The following is a 12780-nucleotide window of genomic DNA, read 5'->3' on the forward strand; positions in this document are numbered from 1 at the left end:
CGGTTCACGCCGAGGCCACAGCTGGGCCCTGGGGGAGCTGTCTGGGTCCCGGGTGCACAGGGGCCGGCTCCCGATCTGGCTTGTGAGCCCTCAGGGAGGGACACGGGCAGGACGTCCCAGCCCACCCCATCTGGCCACGCCAGGAGCGGACACGGAGCCTGGGTCACGGAGGCGGCGGTGGCAGGCCTGCTCTGCAGCTGTCTGGAGAGCCGTCCTCTCCTCGGTTCCCCCCGGGGCTCACAGACAACTGTCACTTCACATCTGTCACCTGCGGCTGCTGGCCGGCCAAGAACGGGAAGCTGGCTGGTCCTCCTGCAGAGGGACGGTGGCGCCAGGGAAGAAACCCTTCTCACTTCCTCTGAGAGTGGCTGCCTGGAGAGGGAGAGCCAGAGCGAGCTGCCAGCGCCCAGGCCCGCTCCGTACAGAGCCCCTCTGTCCCTCACAATTCCTTCTTTCAGCCGGCTCTGGGCAAACGAAACACGGGGGACCTCCCCTCCCCGGGGTCACCTGCTCTGCAGCCAGGGCACGGCTTGTTTGGCCACACGCTGTCCTCACCGGAAGCAGGCCGCGTGGTGCGGGGCGTCAGTGAGTTTTGCTGGCAAGCGCTCCTGTGTTCGTGGAGGCCTCGGGACTTATATTCACGGCTCCCTGAGCCCGCTGCACCGGCCTGGGACATGCTGTGCTATTGGCAGCGGCCGGGCCAGCCGGTCAGCTGCGGGGTGCTGCCCCCACCCCCAGAGTAATGTCAGTGGGGCTCCCGCTGGTGCAGCCTAGCCCCTGGCAGGTTAGACAGGGGCTGGTCTTTCCTGCAGGGCTGGCCTGGGAGAGGAAGCCGGTGGCCTGCCCCGAGGGCGGGGCACTTGGGGCTGGGGCCTTGCTGTGTTTCCCAGCAGAGAGGCGTCCCAGTCCCAGCCGTGGCCGTGAGCCACACTTCCAGCCCAGGGGGTCCCCAGGTGGCCGGAGCGCCGCCTGGGCCACGCCAGGAAGGGAGCTGGGGGGGTGGGGGCAGTGCAGTCACAGAAATGCGCATATCCTGAGTGTGACTGATGGACTCAGCGGGACATTCTTTTGTTCTGCTTCTCTTTTGTTCCCCTTATTTTTACCAAAGCTCCGTGGGGGAGTGGAGGAGGGTGGCCAACTGGCTGGGAGGGGACAGAGAAAGGAGAGGTCTTCACTGGAAGCAAAAGGGCGGGAGGGCAGCCCCCCAGGGACAGTCCCTCTGGTGGCACCCCCACCAGCCTGCCTGCAGGGAGGCTGGGCACTGCCAGGCCCCCTTGGTTTGGGGGTGCACCACAGCAGGCCCCACAGGGGGGCTCCTTGTCTCTGAGTGGCACCACCTGGAGGGTCCCACTCCACTGGCCTGTGTGTGAGACCCTGAGGCCGAAGGCGGTTGCAGAAATGGAGAGAGCAGTGAGGAGCCGGCCCCCAGGGCCAGGGCAGACTGACCAGGGCCCTGGTCCTGTGGGCAGGGGGAGCCCACAGCCCGTCCCCCCAAGTGGACTCACTCTGCAGGCCCCTCACGGAGGACGTCGTGGAGCCAGGGCGGCTGGCCTGCTGGGGGCCACACGAGGAGAACTGGGGGGCCAGAGCTGAGGTCTTGGCCTTGGGTGGGTTCAGGTCCAGGATCTCTGAGGTGCGGGGGGTCCGGGGCCTGCAGGTCAGGGCTGATGAGAATTCCCTGGAACAAAACGTGCGATCTAGGGTCACAGCTCCTGCGTGGCTGGGCATCGCAGGAGGAAGGGAGGACCCCTTTCTGAACGCAGACAGAAGCCAGCAGGGCAGGGAGCTGGTGTGGGGATGGGCAGAGCAGGACACCCAGAGGCTTAAGTCCCTGTCCCCAAGGAGCTGCCATTCGAGAGAGAAACTGCGCTAAGGGGGAGATAAGCAGGGAAAGGGAGGTGAGCTTGTGGAGACCAGAGTGTTGGGATGGCTTGGGAGGGTGTGGTCGCAGGGCAGGGGCGAAGCCGTCCAGGTCCTCCTCCCTGGGATTGTACGTGACAAACGGGAACTGAGGTTGCAAATCTGTGGACTTTGAAACTGCTTACCCTGGATTTTGGGGGTGCGGCCCCAAATCACAGGGGTCCTGAAAGTGGGTTAAGGCTGAAGAAGAGTCAGAGAAATAGGCAGGGCCAAAAAGAGATGGACAGAGATGCTGACTTTGCAGACGGAGGATTCCGCCCCCCCAACCCCCTCACCCCCCCCCAGTCCCTCCCTCACCCCCCCTCCCCCACAGAGTGAAGCAGCAGGCGGCCTCTGATAGGGGACTCAAGAGTCGGAAAATTTTAGTTTAAGGTAAACAGTTAAGCCTAGGAGGTGATGCATATGTTAAAGCTCTCGGTTCAGGAACTGCGGGTGCGGCCTACCCTGACTCCTGGGAGAGGCAGCTGGCCTGCTGGGCCCCGCTAAAGACCACAGCTGGGGCACAGCTGGAGACATCCGACCCATTGTGTTCTGTTCCAGGGAGAGACAGAAGACCACCCTCCCACCGGCCCAGGGGACAGCTAGCTGCCTGCGGCGAGAACGCTGCAGTTTTTAAATCTAGTTTTCCCTGAATTTCAAAACCCCTTTCACACTTTGTTCCCGGGTATAAAAAGGCTGGCCTGGAAGGAAGTGTAACATGGTCTGTTAGGGTGCGAACCCAGTATGCCCACCCCCTGAATAAAGGGCCCAGAGATTCAGTCCCTGCCTTTGCTTGTTGGGTCTGGTTGGTGACAGGCAGCTCGAACGCCGGCCTTTCTGGTTTCACCTCTAGAGCCAGAAGAAGCGGGAGAGAGAACCTCCCAAGAACTCTGAAAAGGAGCCTGTCCTTCGGACACCTTGATTCCGGCCCAGGGAGATCGGGGTTGGGCTTCTAACCCACAGAATGGTGAGATGACAAAGGCGTGTCGTCCAGGTCACCACACGTGTGGTGACCTGTTATAGGAGACACATTTCAGGTGGGGCAACCAGGGAAGGCCTCGCTGCAAAGGTGACCTTTAACCCCCAGATGATCCTACGAGGCAGGCACCACCACCCCCTTTCTCAGATGCAGAAACTGAGGCTCCACATTTGTGAACTTTCCCAACACCGCGCACACACAACCAGCAGGTAGCGAGGCCTAGGTCTGAACCCAGTGGGACCCTCACCCTGGTTGTCCACAGACACCCTCTGGGGCCCAGCCCCAGGGGCTGGCCCTGCAGAGTGTGTGCAGCAGCCGCAGCTCAGCACTGTCAGGCAAGAGGTCTTAGGAGTGGGGTCCTGGCTCTGCGACCTCCCAGCACGGTGGCCAGGGTTCGGGTGTGACTTCCCCACCCTGCCCTTTGCTCCCTGACCTGCACACACACCCACCTCTTGCTCCCACTTGACTTCTGGGGCCCCTTCCATCTGTGTGCCCGTTTTCCTGACTCTAAGCCTGAAAGCCCGAGTCCCAGGCTGTCGTCACCCAGGGTAGTTGTTACCATTGAACAAGCAGTGCCAGGCACGAAGCAGATGCTCTGGCAACGGTAGGTCCCCTCCCTCCCTAAGCGGGTGCCTCAGGCTGGGGGCTGCACACAGCTGGCGCAGGGACGGCGCAGGGACGGCGCAGGGATGTTGAGCTTGGCGAGTGAGGGTCCCCCAGGCCAGGACACAGGGCTGGCCAGCAGGCGGTGGGGGTGCGCATGCGTGCAGGTGTGCTGGGGTATGGCGTCGGAGACGGTGGGAAGTGTGGGGTCCAGCGGCCGGGAGGCGGCAGTCGCCTGGAGGGTCCGGGCTCGCAGTCCGGCTCGGCTGCTAACTGGTACCTGACCAGGAGCCAAGCCCACGGGCGTTCGGGAGCCTCAGTTGCCCCACCTGCACGATATCTGCAGGACAGCCGCGCCCACGCAGCGAGGCTGCGCCCAGCGCCCGGCTGTGGTAGAGGCCCCCAAAATGGGGGTGATGGCTCTGGTGGTGGGACGTGGGAGAAAACTGAGATTTTCTATTTGATTCATCCCTATGTTACTACCTGCCTCCCTGTCACTTTTTACATTGAGACTATACTGCTTTAACAATTAGAAAAATACAACAAATATCTCAAAGTCCCCCTAGTCAAATCTAGGAAAAGACTGGCATAAACACAGCCCATACTTCAGGCGGGAAATCTTTCATGTCAGGCTGAAAAGGGGAGAGCAGATTCAACCCTAGCACATTTTTTAAATTTTTAAGATAGTTTTTTCTTTCAAAACAAAACGTACTTTTATATCACTCATATCATTGCCCCGAACGCTTTTCGCGTTTCCACACGCGCGTGTCCTCACACGGCCGCAGCCGTGCACGCTGCCCTGCGCCGCCCCACTTTCTGAGCCTCGCCCCCCTCTGTCTCCACGGGTCCGAGCAGCCTCCCCCGTGGTTACTTACAGCGGCTGCGGGCAGTTCCGCCTGCCCACGTGTTGCAACTCACCACGCCCCGCCCCTAACCATTCGCTTCTCCTTCCCTCGTTGACAATGCGCGTGCGCACTGAGCTCTCTGTCGGGCACCGGGGACCGAAGACTGACCAGGTCGAATTCCTGCTCTTGGCGTTACTGTGCAGGTAGTTAGCGAATATTCATAAGAAGGCGGGGGGGGGGGGGGCGAAGGGAGTTCAACATGGAGCCTGATACACTAGGAAACGGAAGCCTGTCGGCCTCTGCAGGAAGCTGCACTTCACACCCCGGGGACCACAGCGACAGGTGGATTCACACTTGTCCCCCCTTTCGGTAATGAGTTGTTGGGGGGCGCAGGGGCCGGCTTGACCGTAAAGGCCTGTCGGTCTAACGAGGGGGTGGGCCCATCAAAGAGCCCACGAAAGCTTGGGGAGTTCTCTGGTTGTTTTGGAAAAGCACCTGGCCTTTCCCAAATGCACGCCAACGTAACCCCAGGGGAACAAAGAAGCTCTGTCTGTCTGTCTGTCTGTCCGTCCCTCTCTCGCTTGTGGCCTGCACTCACCCTTTGGTCTGTGAGCTCGCTCAGCTGGGAGCACCAGACCCCGTAGGCCCAGCAGCTACCAGGGCCCACAGCAGACTGCGTGGGCTCTGGGAGACTCGGCTGTGCTATGCAGCAGGGACCCCGGACACTGGCTTTGTCTCAGCCTCGCAGAGGACACAGCGGGACTTTCTCTGTGGCAGGATGGAAGGAGATGGGACATGGAAAACCCAGTGGGCAGCTTCTGTCTCCTCCGGAACAAACCCGGCCACACCGTAGTCTCCCGTGCGTGGGTCCTTGGGAGGCTTTCCCCGAGACCCTGTGGACCAGCCCGATTCCCACCGACCACATCAGGAAGCTCACCAAGGGGGCTTTTGGGTCAGGAAACAGAGACTCTGACACAGCGAGGTGGTCGCACCGCTGGTGCTTTCTTACCCAGTATTGTCTGATTCCGATGATTTTTTTCCAATTTTTCTATTTTAACCTTGATTTTTTTAAATCATTATTTTTAAAAAAGATTTTATTTATTTTTAGACAGAGGGGAAGGGAAAGAGAAAGAGATGGAGAGAAACATCAATGTGTGGTGGCCTCTCACATGCCCCTTACTGGGGACCCGGCCTGTACCCCAGGCATGTGCCCATGCTGGGAACCAAACCGGCGACCCTTTGGTTCGCAGGCCGGCACTCAATCCACTGAGCCACACTAGCCAGGGCTTTTTTTTTTTTTTTTTACCATTCTTATAGCAGTTAATTATTTTTAAATTGCAGTGAAATATACATGACATAAAAATGATTGGGTGACCACCCGAAGAGGTAGCTGCACTACATTTTAAAAAGGAATGTCTGGGAGAAATTGGTAAAAAGGCCTCCGGGCAGTGGTGATGGCGGAGGGCGCGCCTCAGGCTGCCTGGGGATGTCCCACCCCGCGGTCACAGGACAGGGAGGCCAGGGTCTGAGGGGCTAGCCGAGCAGACCCGGGACGGCTGGCCAGCTTCACCACGTGGGGCCTTGAAGCAGCAGATGGGCAGTAAGGTCAGGATGCAGGGGTGGGGGCAGCCGAGCGGAGCTGGCGAGGAGAGGAGCGAAGGAAGAGGACAGCCCACACAGCAGGGGCTCAGGCGTCCGTCAGCTGCCAGCCCCAGGGCGGCCGGGAAAGGGCCGCATCCCTCAGCAGCGCAGCGCGGTGGGGCGCGTCAAAACCCTTCCGTGCGGGTCAGTGTTGCTCGTCAGCGTGGCTGGGCCGTGGCACCCAGGTGGCTGTTCGCCGGTTACTCTGGCTGGTTCTGTGCAGGCATTCTGTGGGTGAGAGTGCCATTTCAACAGGGGGGCTTTGGACAGAAAGCAGATTGCCCTCCGTTACGTGGGTGGGCCTCGTCCAATCAGTCGAAGGCCTCAGTAGCAAAAGACTGACTTCCCCTGATCAGGGAGTTCTGCCATTAGGTCACCTTTGGACTAGAACTTCAGCCCGTCCCTGAGTCTCCAGCCTGCTGGCCCACCCTGCAAATTCTGGACTTGTCAAGGCTACAATCACGTGAGCCAGCTCCTTAAAATAAAACTCTCTCCCTCTCTCTCTTTCTCTCTCTCTTTTTTTCTCTCTCGCTCTACACACACACACACACCCTGTTGGTTCTATTGCTCTGGAGAATCCTGAGTAACACACCTTAAAAGCCAGCCTCCTTTTTGCTGGAGAACATGACCTTTGTTGGCAGGGGTAGCGTTGCTGCGGCGGGAGAGAGCACCCTCACACCGGGGCCTCCTCTGGCTGGCTCCTCCCATTAGCACTGGAGGGAGCAGCCTTCTCGGAGCACCAGGCAGCTACCGCTTGTTGCCAGGCAGAACACCTCCCCCGCCTCCCACTGTGAGGTCCTCCAAACCACCCAGGGGCTGCTGTGGGAGGGGCAGTGTTGACCGAGGATGCCAGTCATTGTCATTAAACTCTGCAGGGATGATGGTGTCAGGGCCTTCTGGGAAGGACACTGGGAGGCACAGGGGGGGATGGCTGTTGGGAAGGGTCAGCCTGGCCCCCAGCAGCCTCCGCCGGGCTCCCCATCCCCCCAGCACGGTGAGCTCAGCGGCCTGGGCAGCCAGGAGCCGCAGCCAGGAAATGGCGATGGTTTGGCAGCAGATGAGGCCAGATTAGGGCAGAGCAGCAGCAGCACGTGGAAAGGAAGTTCAGGTCGGCAGTGCCCTGTGACTTACAGAGTAATTCGCTGCAGAAACGCGTGGTGCTGGGTACTAGATAGAAAGGTAAACGCCAACATATGTGCAAACTGGGAGGTGTCCTGAACGGCCGGTAAATGTTTGCTGAAAGGCCCAGCCCACGGGAAGGCCCTCTGCTGTCAACAGAACCTCGGGCGGGAAGGGAAGAGCAGTAAAGGCTCCTGGAGACACGGAATCTCCACCTGTGTCTGGAACGGCTGAGTCACCATCCCCAGGGCAGAGGCTCCTGCGATCCCTCCCTGCTCCCTCTGCGTGGAGGTGCACGTGAGGGTCCTCAGGGGCCCGCAAGGGCCTCTGCTGTCTGCCTCGGTCACTGCTGAGTGTGTTTCCCCGGGCTGCAACAAGCCCGGGGCAGGGAAGGGGGTGGGGTCTGGGGAGAGAACACGGCGTGAAGCAGGAAAACCTGGTGTGAGGCTCTCACGTGTAGGTGCGCGGCCCTCCCAGCCCCGTTTCCTGGCCTCCCGGGCTGCAGCTTCCTTTGGCTGGAAGCTCCCATATTCGTCGTCGAGAACTGCCGTGCATCCTCTCGGGACAGATGTGGGGGGGGACACGGCACATGTGCAGATACATGTAGAACTCCCCTCCTTGCTTATTTTTTTAAAAGCTGAAATACTTGTAGAAGAGTCATTTCCTGTCGGTGGCAGGTCAGGGTCTCTGACACTGTTTGCCTCTGACCCTGCCCCTGGCCTGGACCTGAGACGCCCATCCCTCGCGTGACCTGAGGCCACCTGGGGGAGCATCCAGGCAGAGGCCTTTCCTGTCCAGCTGGGCTCTAGTCCACGAACCAGCGCTTCTCTCAGTGGACGGTACGCGGACCGAGGGGTGCTGGGCAAGACCGTGCGACCAACCCGGGCAGTATGGTCCACCACCTTCCCACAGGGGATGGCTGGAAACCACCCCCCTGCATGTTCCAAGGTGCAGGGGCCCTCGTGGTCTGGACTGACAGATTTCACGGGGGAGCCCCTTGGCTCTTTTTAGTGAAATGCTTCTTAAAAAAAGTTTTTTTTGAAAGCCTGGTTAACAGTATTGTTCCCCAGCTACTCAATGATAAGGAGTCTAAGAAGCAAATTAAAAAAAAAAAAAAAAAAAAAGCAGCAGCAGCCCTGGCTGGTGTAGCTCAGTGGATTGAGTGTGGGGCTGCGAACTAAAGGGTTGCCGGTTCGATTCCCAGTCAGGGCACATGCCTGGGTTGCCAGCCAGGTCCCCAGATGGGGGCACATGTGAGGGACAACTACACATTGAGGTTTCTCTCCCTTTCTTTCTCCTTCCCTTCCCTCCTCTCTATAAATAAATAAATAAATAAATAAATAAATAAATTTAAAAAGGAAAACCGAGAGCCACTATCCTCATCCTTCCTCCGACTGATTCATCCAACAAATATGCTGAGAGCCCGCTCCGGGCCAGGCGAGAAAACACGGGGACAACCGTCCTGCACGTAGCCCCAGTCTCTGAGGACGCTGGAGCTGGTCACGGGTCACCTGACCGCAGTGGGCCCTAAGGCCCTGGAATTCATGGACTCTGGGGTCAGACAAGAGGGAGGACCAGTTAGCTGTGACACGGAGCAGCCCGGGGAAGAGGAGGCTGAGCCATGGAAAGAATATTCCGGGCGGGGTGATGACCCGTGGGGGAGTGGACAGTGGAACAGCAAGATACTGCCCCCTCTTCCATCCTCCTCTTTCTCAAACAGGGGCCCCCACCCCCAATAAGAGCTGAATTCAAGTGATTGACATGAGGGAGAAGGGCACCCATGGGTGTGACCCCGAGGGGGCATTTGTGCCCAACAGAAGCTTGGAGGGCCCACTGGGTAACCCCACTGCGGGTGACAAGGGGAGGTGTTGCTACAAAAAGAACCTTCGAGGTCCCCTGTCTGCTCTGGAAACACTTCTTTCTGGGGAGAGAGGAGTGCCCCAGAGGATGAGTCTCAGAAAGACACTCAGCATCTACAGGAGGGAACAAGGCCGGGCCCTAGCAGGGCCGCTTTGGCCTGGCTGGGCCTGGGACCCGGGAGGCCAGGGCAGCGGGGGCCCAGCCTCGGCACTGGCCCACCTGCTGAGGTCTCTCATTTTGAGCCCCCCACTTCAGGAGGGTGACTCGAGCTGGAGAAAGCTGACCGGCTGGGCCTCGGGCATTTCCGGCCTCAGAGCTCATCTTCAGCCACCTGGAGGGAGGTGGGTGCCCAGGTCCCCCTCGTGCCAGGCAGGTGTTGGGATGGAGGAGACCAGATGCCTGGTGCCCCTGGTCCCTCGCTCCCGCCCTGCCCCCAGCCTCGGGCTGGCCCTGCCTTCTCTGCGCCCTCTGCCCCCTAGCTATCCAGAGAGGAGTCCCCACCACAGCCCAGGTCCCTAGTCCGTCCTGCTCAGCCCCTCCCGGTTCGCGGTCCGAGGGGAGGGGCTCCAGTCCCTCCCGCCCCTCCTCCTTCCCCTGCCCCTCCCTCTGACTTTCTCCACCGCGGGTGCCCCGCAGGGCCCCTGCCTGTCCTCGGTGGCAGCGGCAGCTCCGGGTGTTCCTTCAGCCTCTGGAACTCAGCAGAAATTCCTGTGCCTGTGGGTCCCACCAGTGGGGCCTGCGGGATGGCCAGGAAGGGGAGGGCCAGCGGGGCCGGCTCCCTGACCCCTCTACCCTGTGCCTGGGCGGGGCGGGGGTGGGGGGGTAGCATCTGCAGGGGGCGGGGGGGGGGGCTTCAGGCCCGGGGCCTCCAGGGTCAGACCCCGCTCCCTGAGGCCCCCGCCGTCAGTGGGCACGCTGACGAAAGTGCTTCCCCAGTCTGGAAACACGTGGGCACAGGGGGCCTGCCCGGTTGCCATGGCGCAAAGCCTCTAGCTCAGAGCCTGCGGGGCGTGGTCCCACTCGAAGTGCCGCCAGCCCGGTGCTTCCGCGCAGTAGGTTGGCCGCTTGGACTCTGCATACTCAGCCTGCCCGGCTCTGCGCGCCCAGGAGGAGGTGGGGGGGGGCAGCTGGGGTGCCTGGCGCTGCGGAGACGGGCTGGGTCTGAGGCTCCTCTCTCTGAAAGGGCCTTTCTAGGTTCTAAAAGGCCCCAGAGTGACCCATCGAGGTCCGGTCTGTGCTCATTTGGGGCCGAGGAAGAGAAAACATCTCCTTTTTTTCCTGCATGGGGGTGGGGCTTCAAATTCCGTGCGAGGAAGCTGCCAACCCACTTCACTGGGCTCGTTCTCCATCCTTCTCCCCTCCGCCCCACCCTCGCCCGGGCAAGCAGCTGAGACTGGACGCTGCCCTCACGGCACCCTGCATCACACGTCGTCCCGCACGTGTCCGCCTGACAGTTCTTAGAACTAAGAGCACGTTTAGGAGCTTCCTCTCCTTCCAGTCTGAGGACAGACGGGCCCCTCTGCTCTGAGGTTACCGGGAGTGGTGGCCGCACCCCAGAGGTGTCTCGGCACCTGGATTCAGGCCCCAGACGAACGCCCCTTTCCTTCCACCGTCAGAGGCGGGGCCTCGGAGGTGCCTTCTCAGGACCACACCCATCCCTACCTGGTGGTTCCTCCGCTGCTGCCCGGGGCCCAGGGCATCCCCCTCGGCTGGGCGGGGTTCGTCGAGGGCGGTGGGCGAGGCTCTCCCCGATGTCCTGGCGACCACTCCCCCGGCTTGGCATCCCTGGAGGCTGGGAGGAGAGAGGGCTCAGTGGGCTTCTGCCCCGGAAGCTCTTGGAGGAGGCTCTTTCCCGGGCTGGGCCGCAAACCCTAGAAAAGCACGTGCCTCGGGCCAGCCCCTGATGGGTCCCAGCGGCGACGGATGGGGACCTGTGTACTGGGGCAGCCTGGGAACTCTCTGGGCAGCCACTTGATGTACAGCACTTACAACCTGGGGGCGCGGCGGGCGTGCTGCCGGAACACACGCAGCACAGGAACGCGCGGACCACCAGCCCCCTCGCCCCCCCAGGACCCCTCTGCGTCTCAGGGAAAAGCCACGACAGCATGGGACTGTCTCCGTGGGCCTCTGCCCGGCACCACCACACAGGAGCACAGACACACATTGAAAAACTACTGGTGTTTTTCTGAAATGCAGGTTTGCCTCGGTGTCCTGTGTTTTCATTGGCTGAATGTGGCGAGGAGCTCCCCTCGGGCCTGGGGATAGAGGACCCGCCCCGCCTCTCTCCCCTTTCCACAGCCAAAGGGTCCGGGGCCCTGTCGGAGCACTGCTGCGGCCACGTCTGGCTTTGCTGCTTCCTCGACGCTTCCCGTGTCTTTAAAAACCGCCAGCGTGACTGAAATTGGCAGTGTGGCCCCCGCTTTACCTTAGATATAAAAGAGTCTCTCTGGCAGGTCGCCCCAAACCTGCAGCCAGGGGTGCAGCTGACCCTCGGATAACCCCCTTTCGGCCCACACGAGGAATCTGTTTCTGGTAGGAAACCCAGTGGGCGGCTCTCCTTGCTGGAGCGTCTCCACTGAGAGCTGGGCCTGGAAGTAGACTCGCCGCCGTCTCTGATCCGCTCTCCTGCACGCGCCCGCCCCCCCCCCCCCCCCCCCCCCCCCCCCCGCTGGCCTGTCCCAGCCCTCCGCTCAGCGGGCTCCGGAGGCCGGGAGGCCAGACCTAGGTGTGGGGGATCCTAACTGGGCGGAGCCACAGGCAGCGCTGGGCTCCAGTCACTGGTGTTGTCAGAGGGCACCCGGGGGCAGGTGGCCCCTCCCGGACCACGGGCTTCCTCAGTGGTGGGGGGTGGCGGTGGCTGGGAAGGCCGCCCCACCCCCACCCAGCCCCCTTTCCCGCTGGAGGGAGGAGGGACCCAGCTGAGCTCTCCCTTCGGTTGCGGTTCAGTTGCCGAACAGCCGTCGCCCCTCCTCCCACTGCCGGCGGCCGGTCAGAGGGCTGGCTCACTGCAGGACGAGGGGCCCAGCGTGGCGGGAGCCCGGGGAGAAGGCAGCCACCTGCGTGCCTCCAGGCTTCCCGGGACAAAGCCCTGTGTTCCCGTCCGTTCCTTTCCCACAGGGCTCGGCTGGGCCTTTGAACTCCAGTCCCCTGACTGGCATGTGATGTCCAGATTCAAGATTGTCTTGGTTCTTGGGGAAATGAGAAAAACTTCCCTCGGGCCACACTCTTGGCTTCTTCCCTGGACAGCGATTTCCTTTTGGCACCGGGGGTTGCGTCGGGCCTTGCGTTTCACTGATCCCGACGCTTGAGAATCCCCGGGGCTCCTCATCGCGAGTCCTACCTGTCTGTCGACTGAAGGCACAGGTGGGAGGGGGGCTTCCGTGCAAATTCACGGGCAGGTCGTGGTGCTGGGCTCCCACTCAGGGTCTTGAGATGGGGCATTCATCCCCCCGTGTGGGTAAAGGCCAGGGGGCCGGCCCAGTGGCCAGTCACCTGTGAGGGCACCTGTGGGGAGTGACTGGGCGAGGCCAGAAGGGCTGGGGGGACCAGGTGAGCACGACTCGATATGTGGAAGAAAGGGCTGGAGACGCAGGACCATGCGGACGGGAGGGCCAGGAGGAAGTCGGGTCAGGCTCCCAATGGGGACGGGACGGACAAGAGACACCGAGGGTCAGGGTGGCTGGCAGCCCACGCTGCCCTCCTCCACCCCTTGCTCATCGACACGGGGCCGGCGAGCCCGGCTGCAGCCTCCCAGCCTGTCTGCACACAGCACCCCGGGCACCGCAGCCGAATGCCGCCCCTCCGCATGCAGAGGCTGGGTGGCCAGGGGAAGGG

At 61.5% G+C, this 12780-nt stretch overlaps 1 protein-coding gene across 1 annotated transcript in view; it reads right to left on the minus strand.

Moving 5' to 3' along the window:
• Positions 1 to 205: 205 nt before the first annotated feature.
• ARMC9 (armadillo repeat containing 9) overlaps positions 206 to 12780 on the minus strand; it is a 106066-nt gene continuing 93491 nt past the window's right edge. Inside the window, exons 23-25 of the mRNA XM_036022727.1 lie at positions 10609 to 10738; positions 1506 to 1678; positions 206 to 372 (exon numbers count right to left, since the gene is read on the minus strand). Of these exons, the coding sequence (XP_035878620.1) occupies positions 350 to 372; positions 1506 to 1678; positions 10609 to 10738 (326 nt within the window). The 3' untranslated portion in view covers positions 206 to 349. The remainder of the gene's footprint in view (positions 373 to 1505; positions 1679 to 10608; positions 10739 to 12780) is intronic.

The sequence above is a fragment of the Phyllostomus discolor genome, chromosome 4, assembly GCF_004126475.2.
Source record: "Phyllostomus discolor isolate MPI-MPIP mPhyDis1 chromosome 4, mPhyDis1.pri.v3, whole genome shotgun sequence".
Lineage (NCBI taxonomy): Eukaryota > Metazoa > Chordata > Mammalia > Chiroptera > Phyllostomidae > Phyllostomus > Phyllostomus discolor.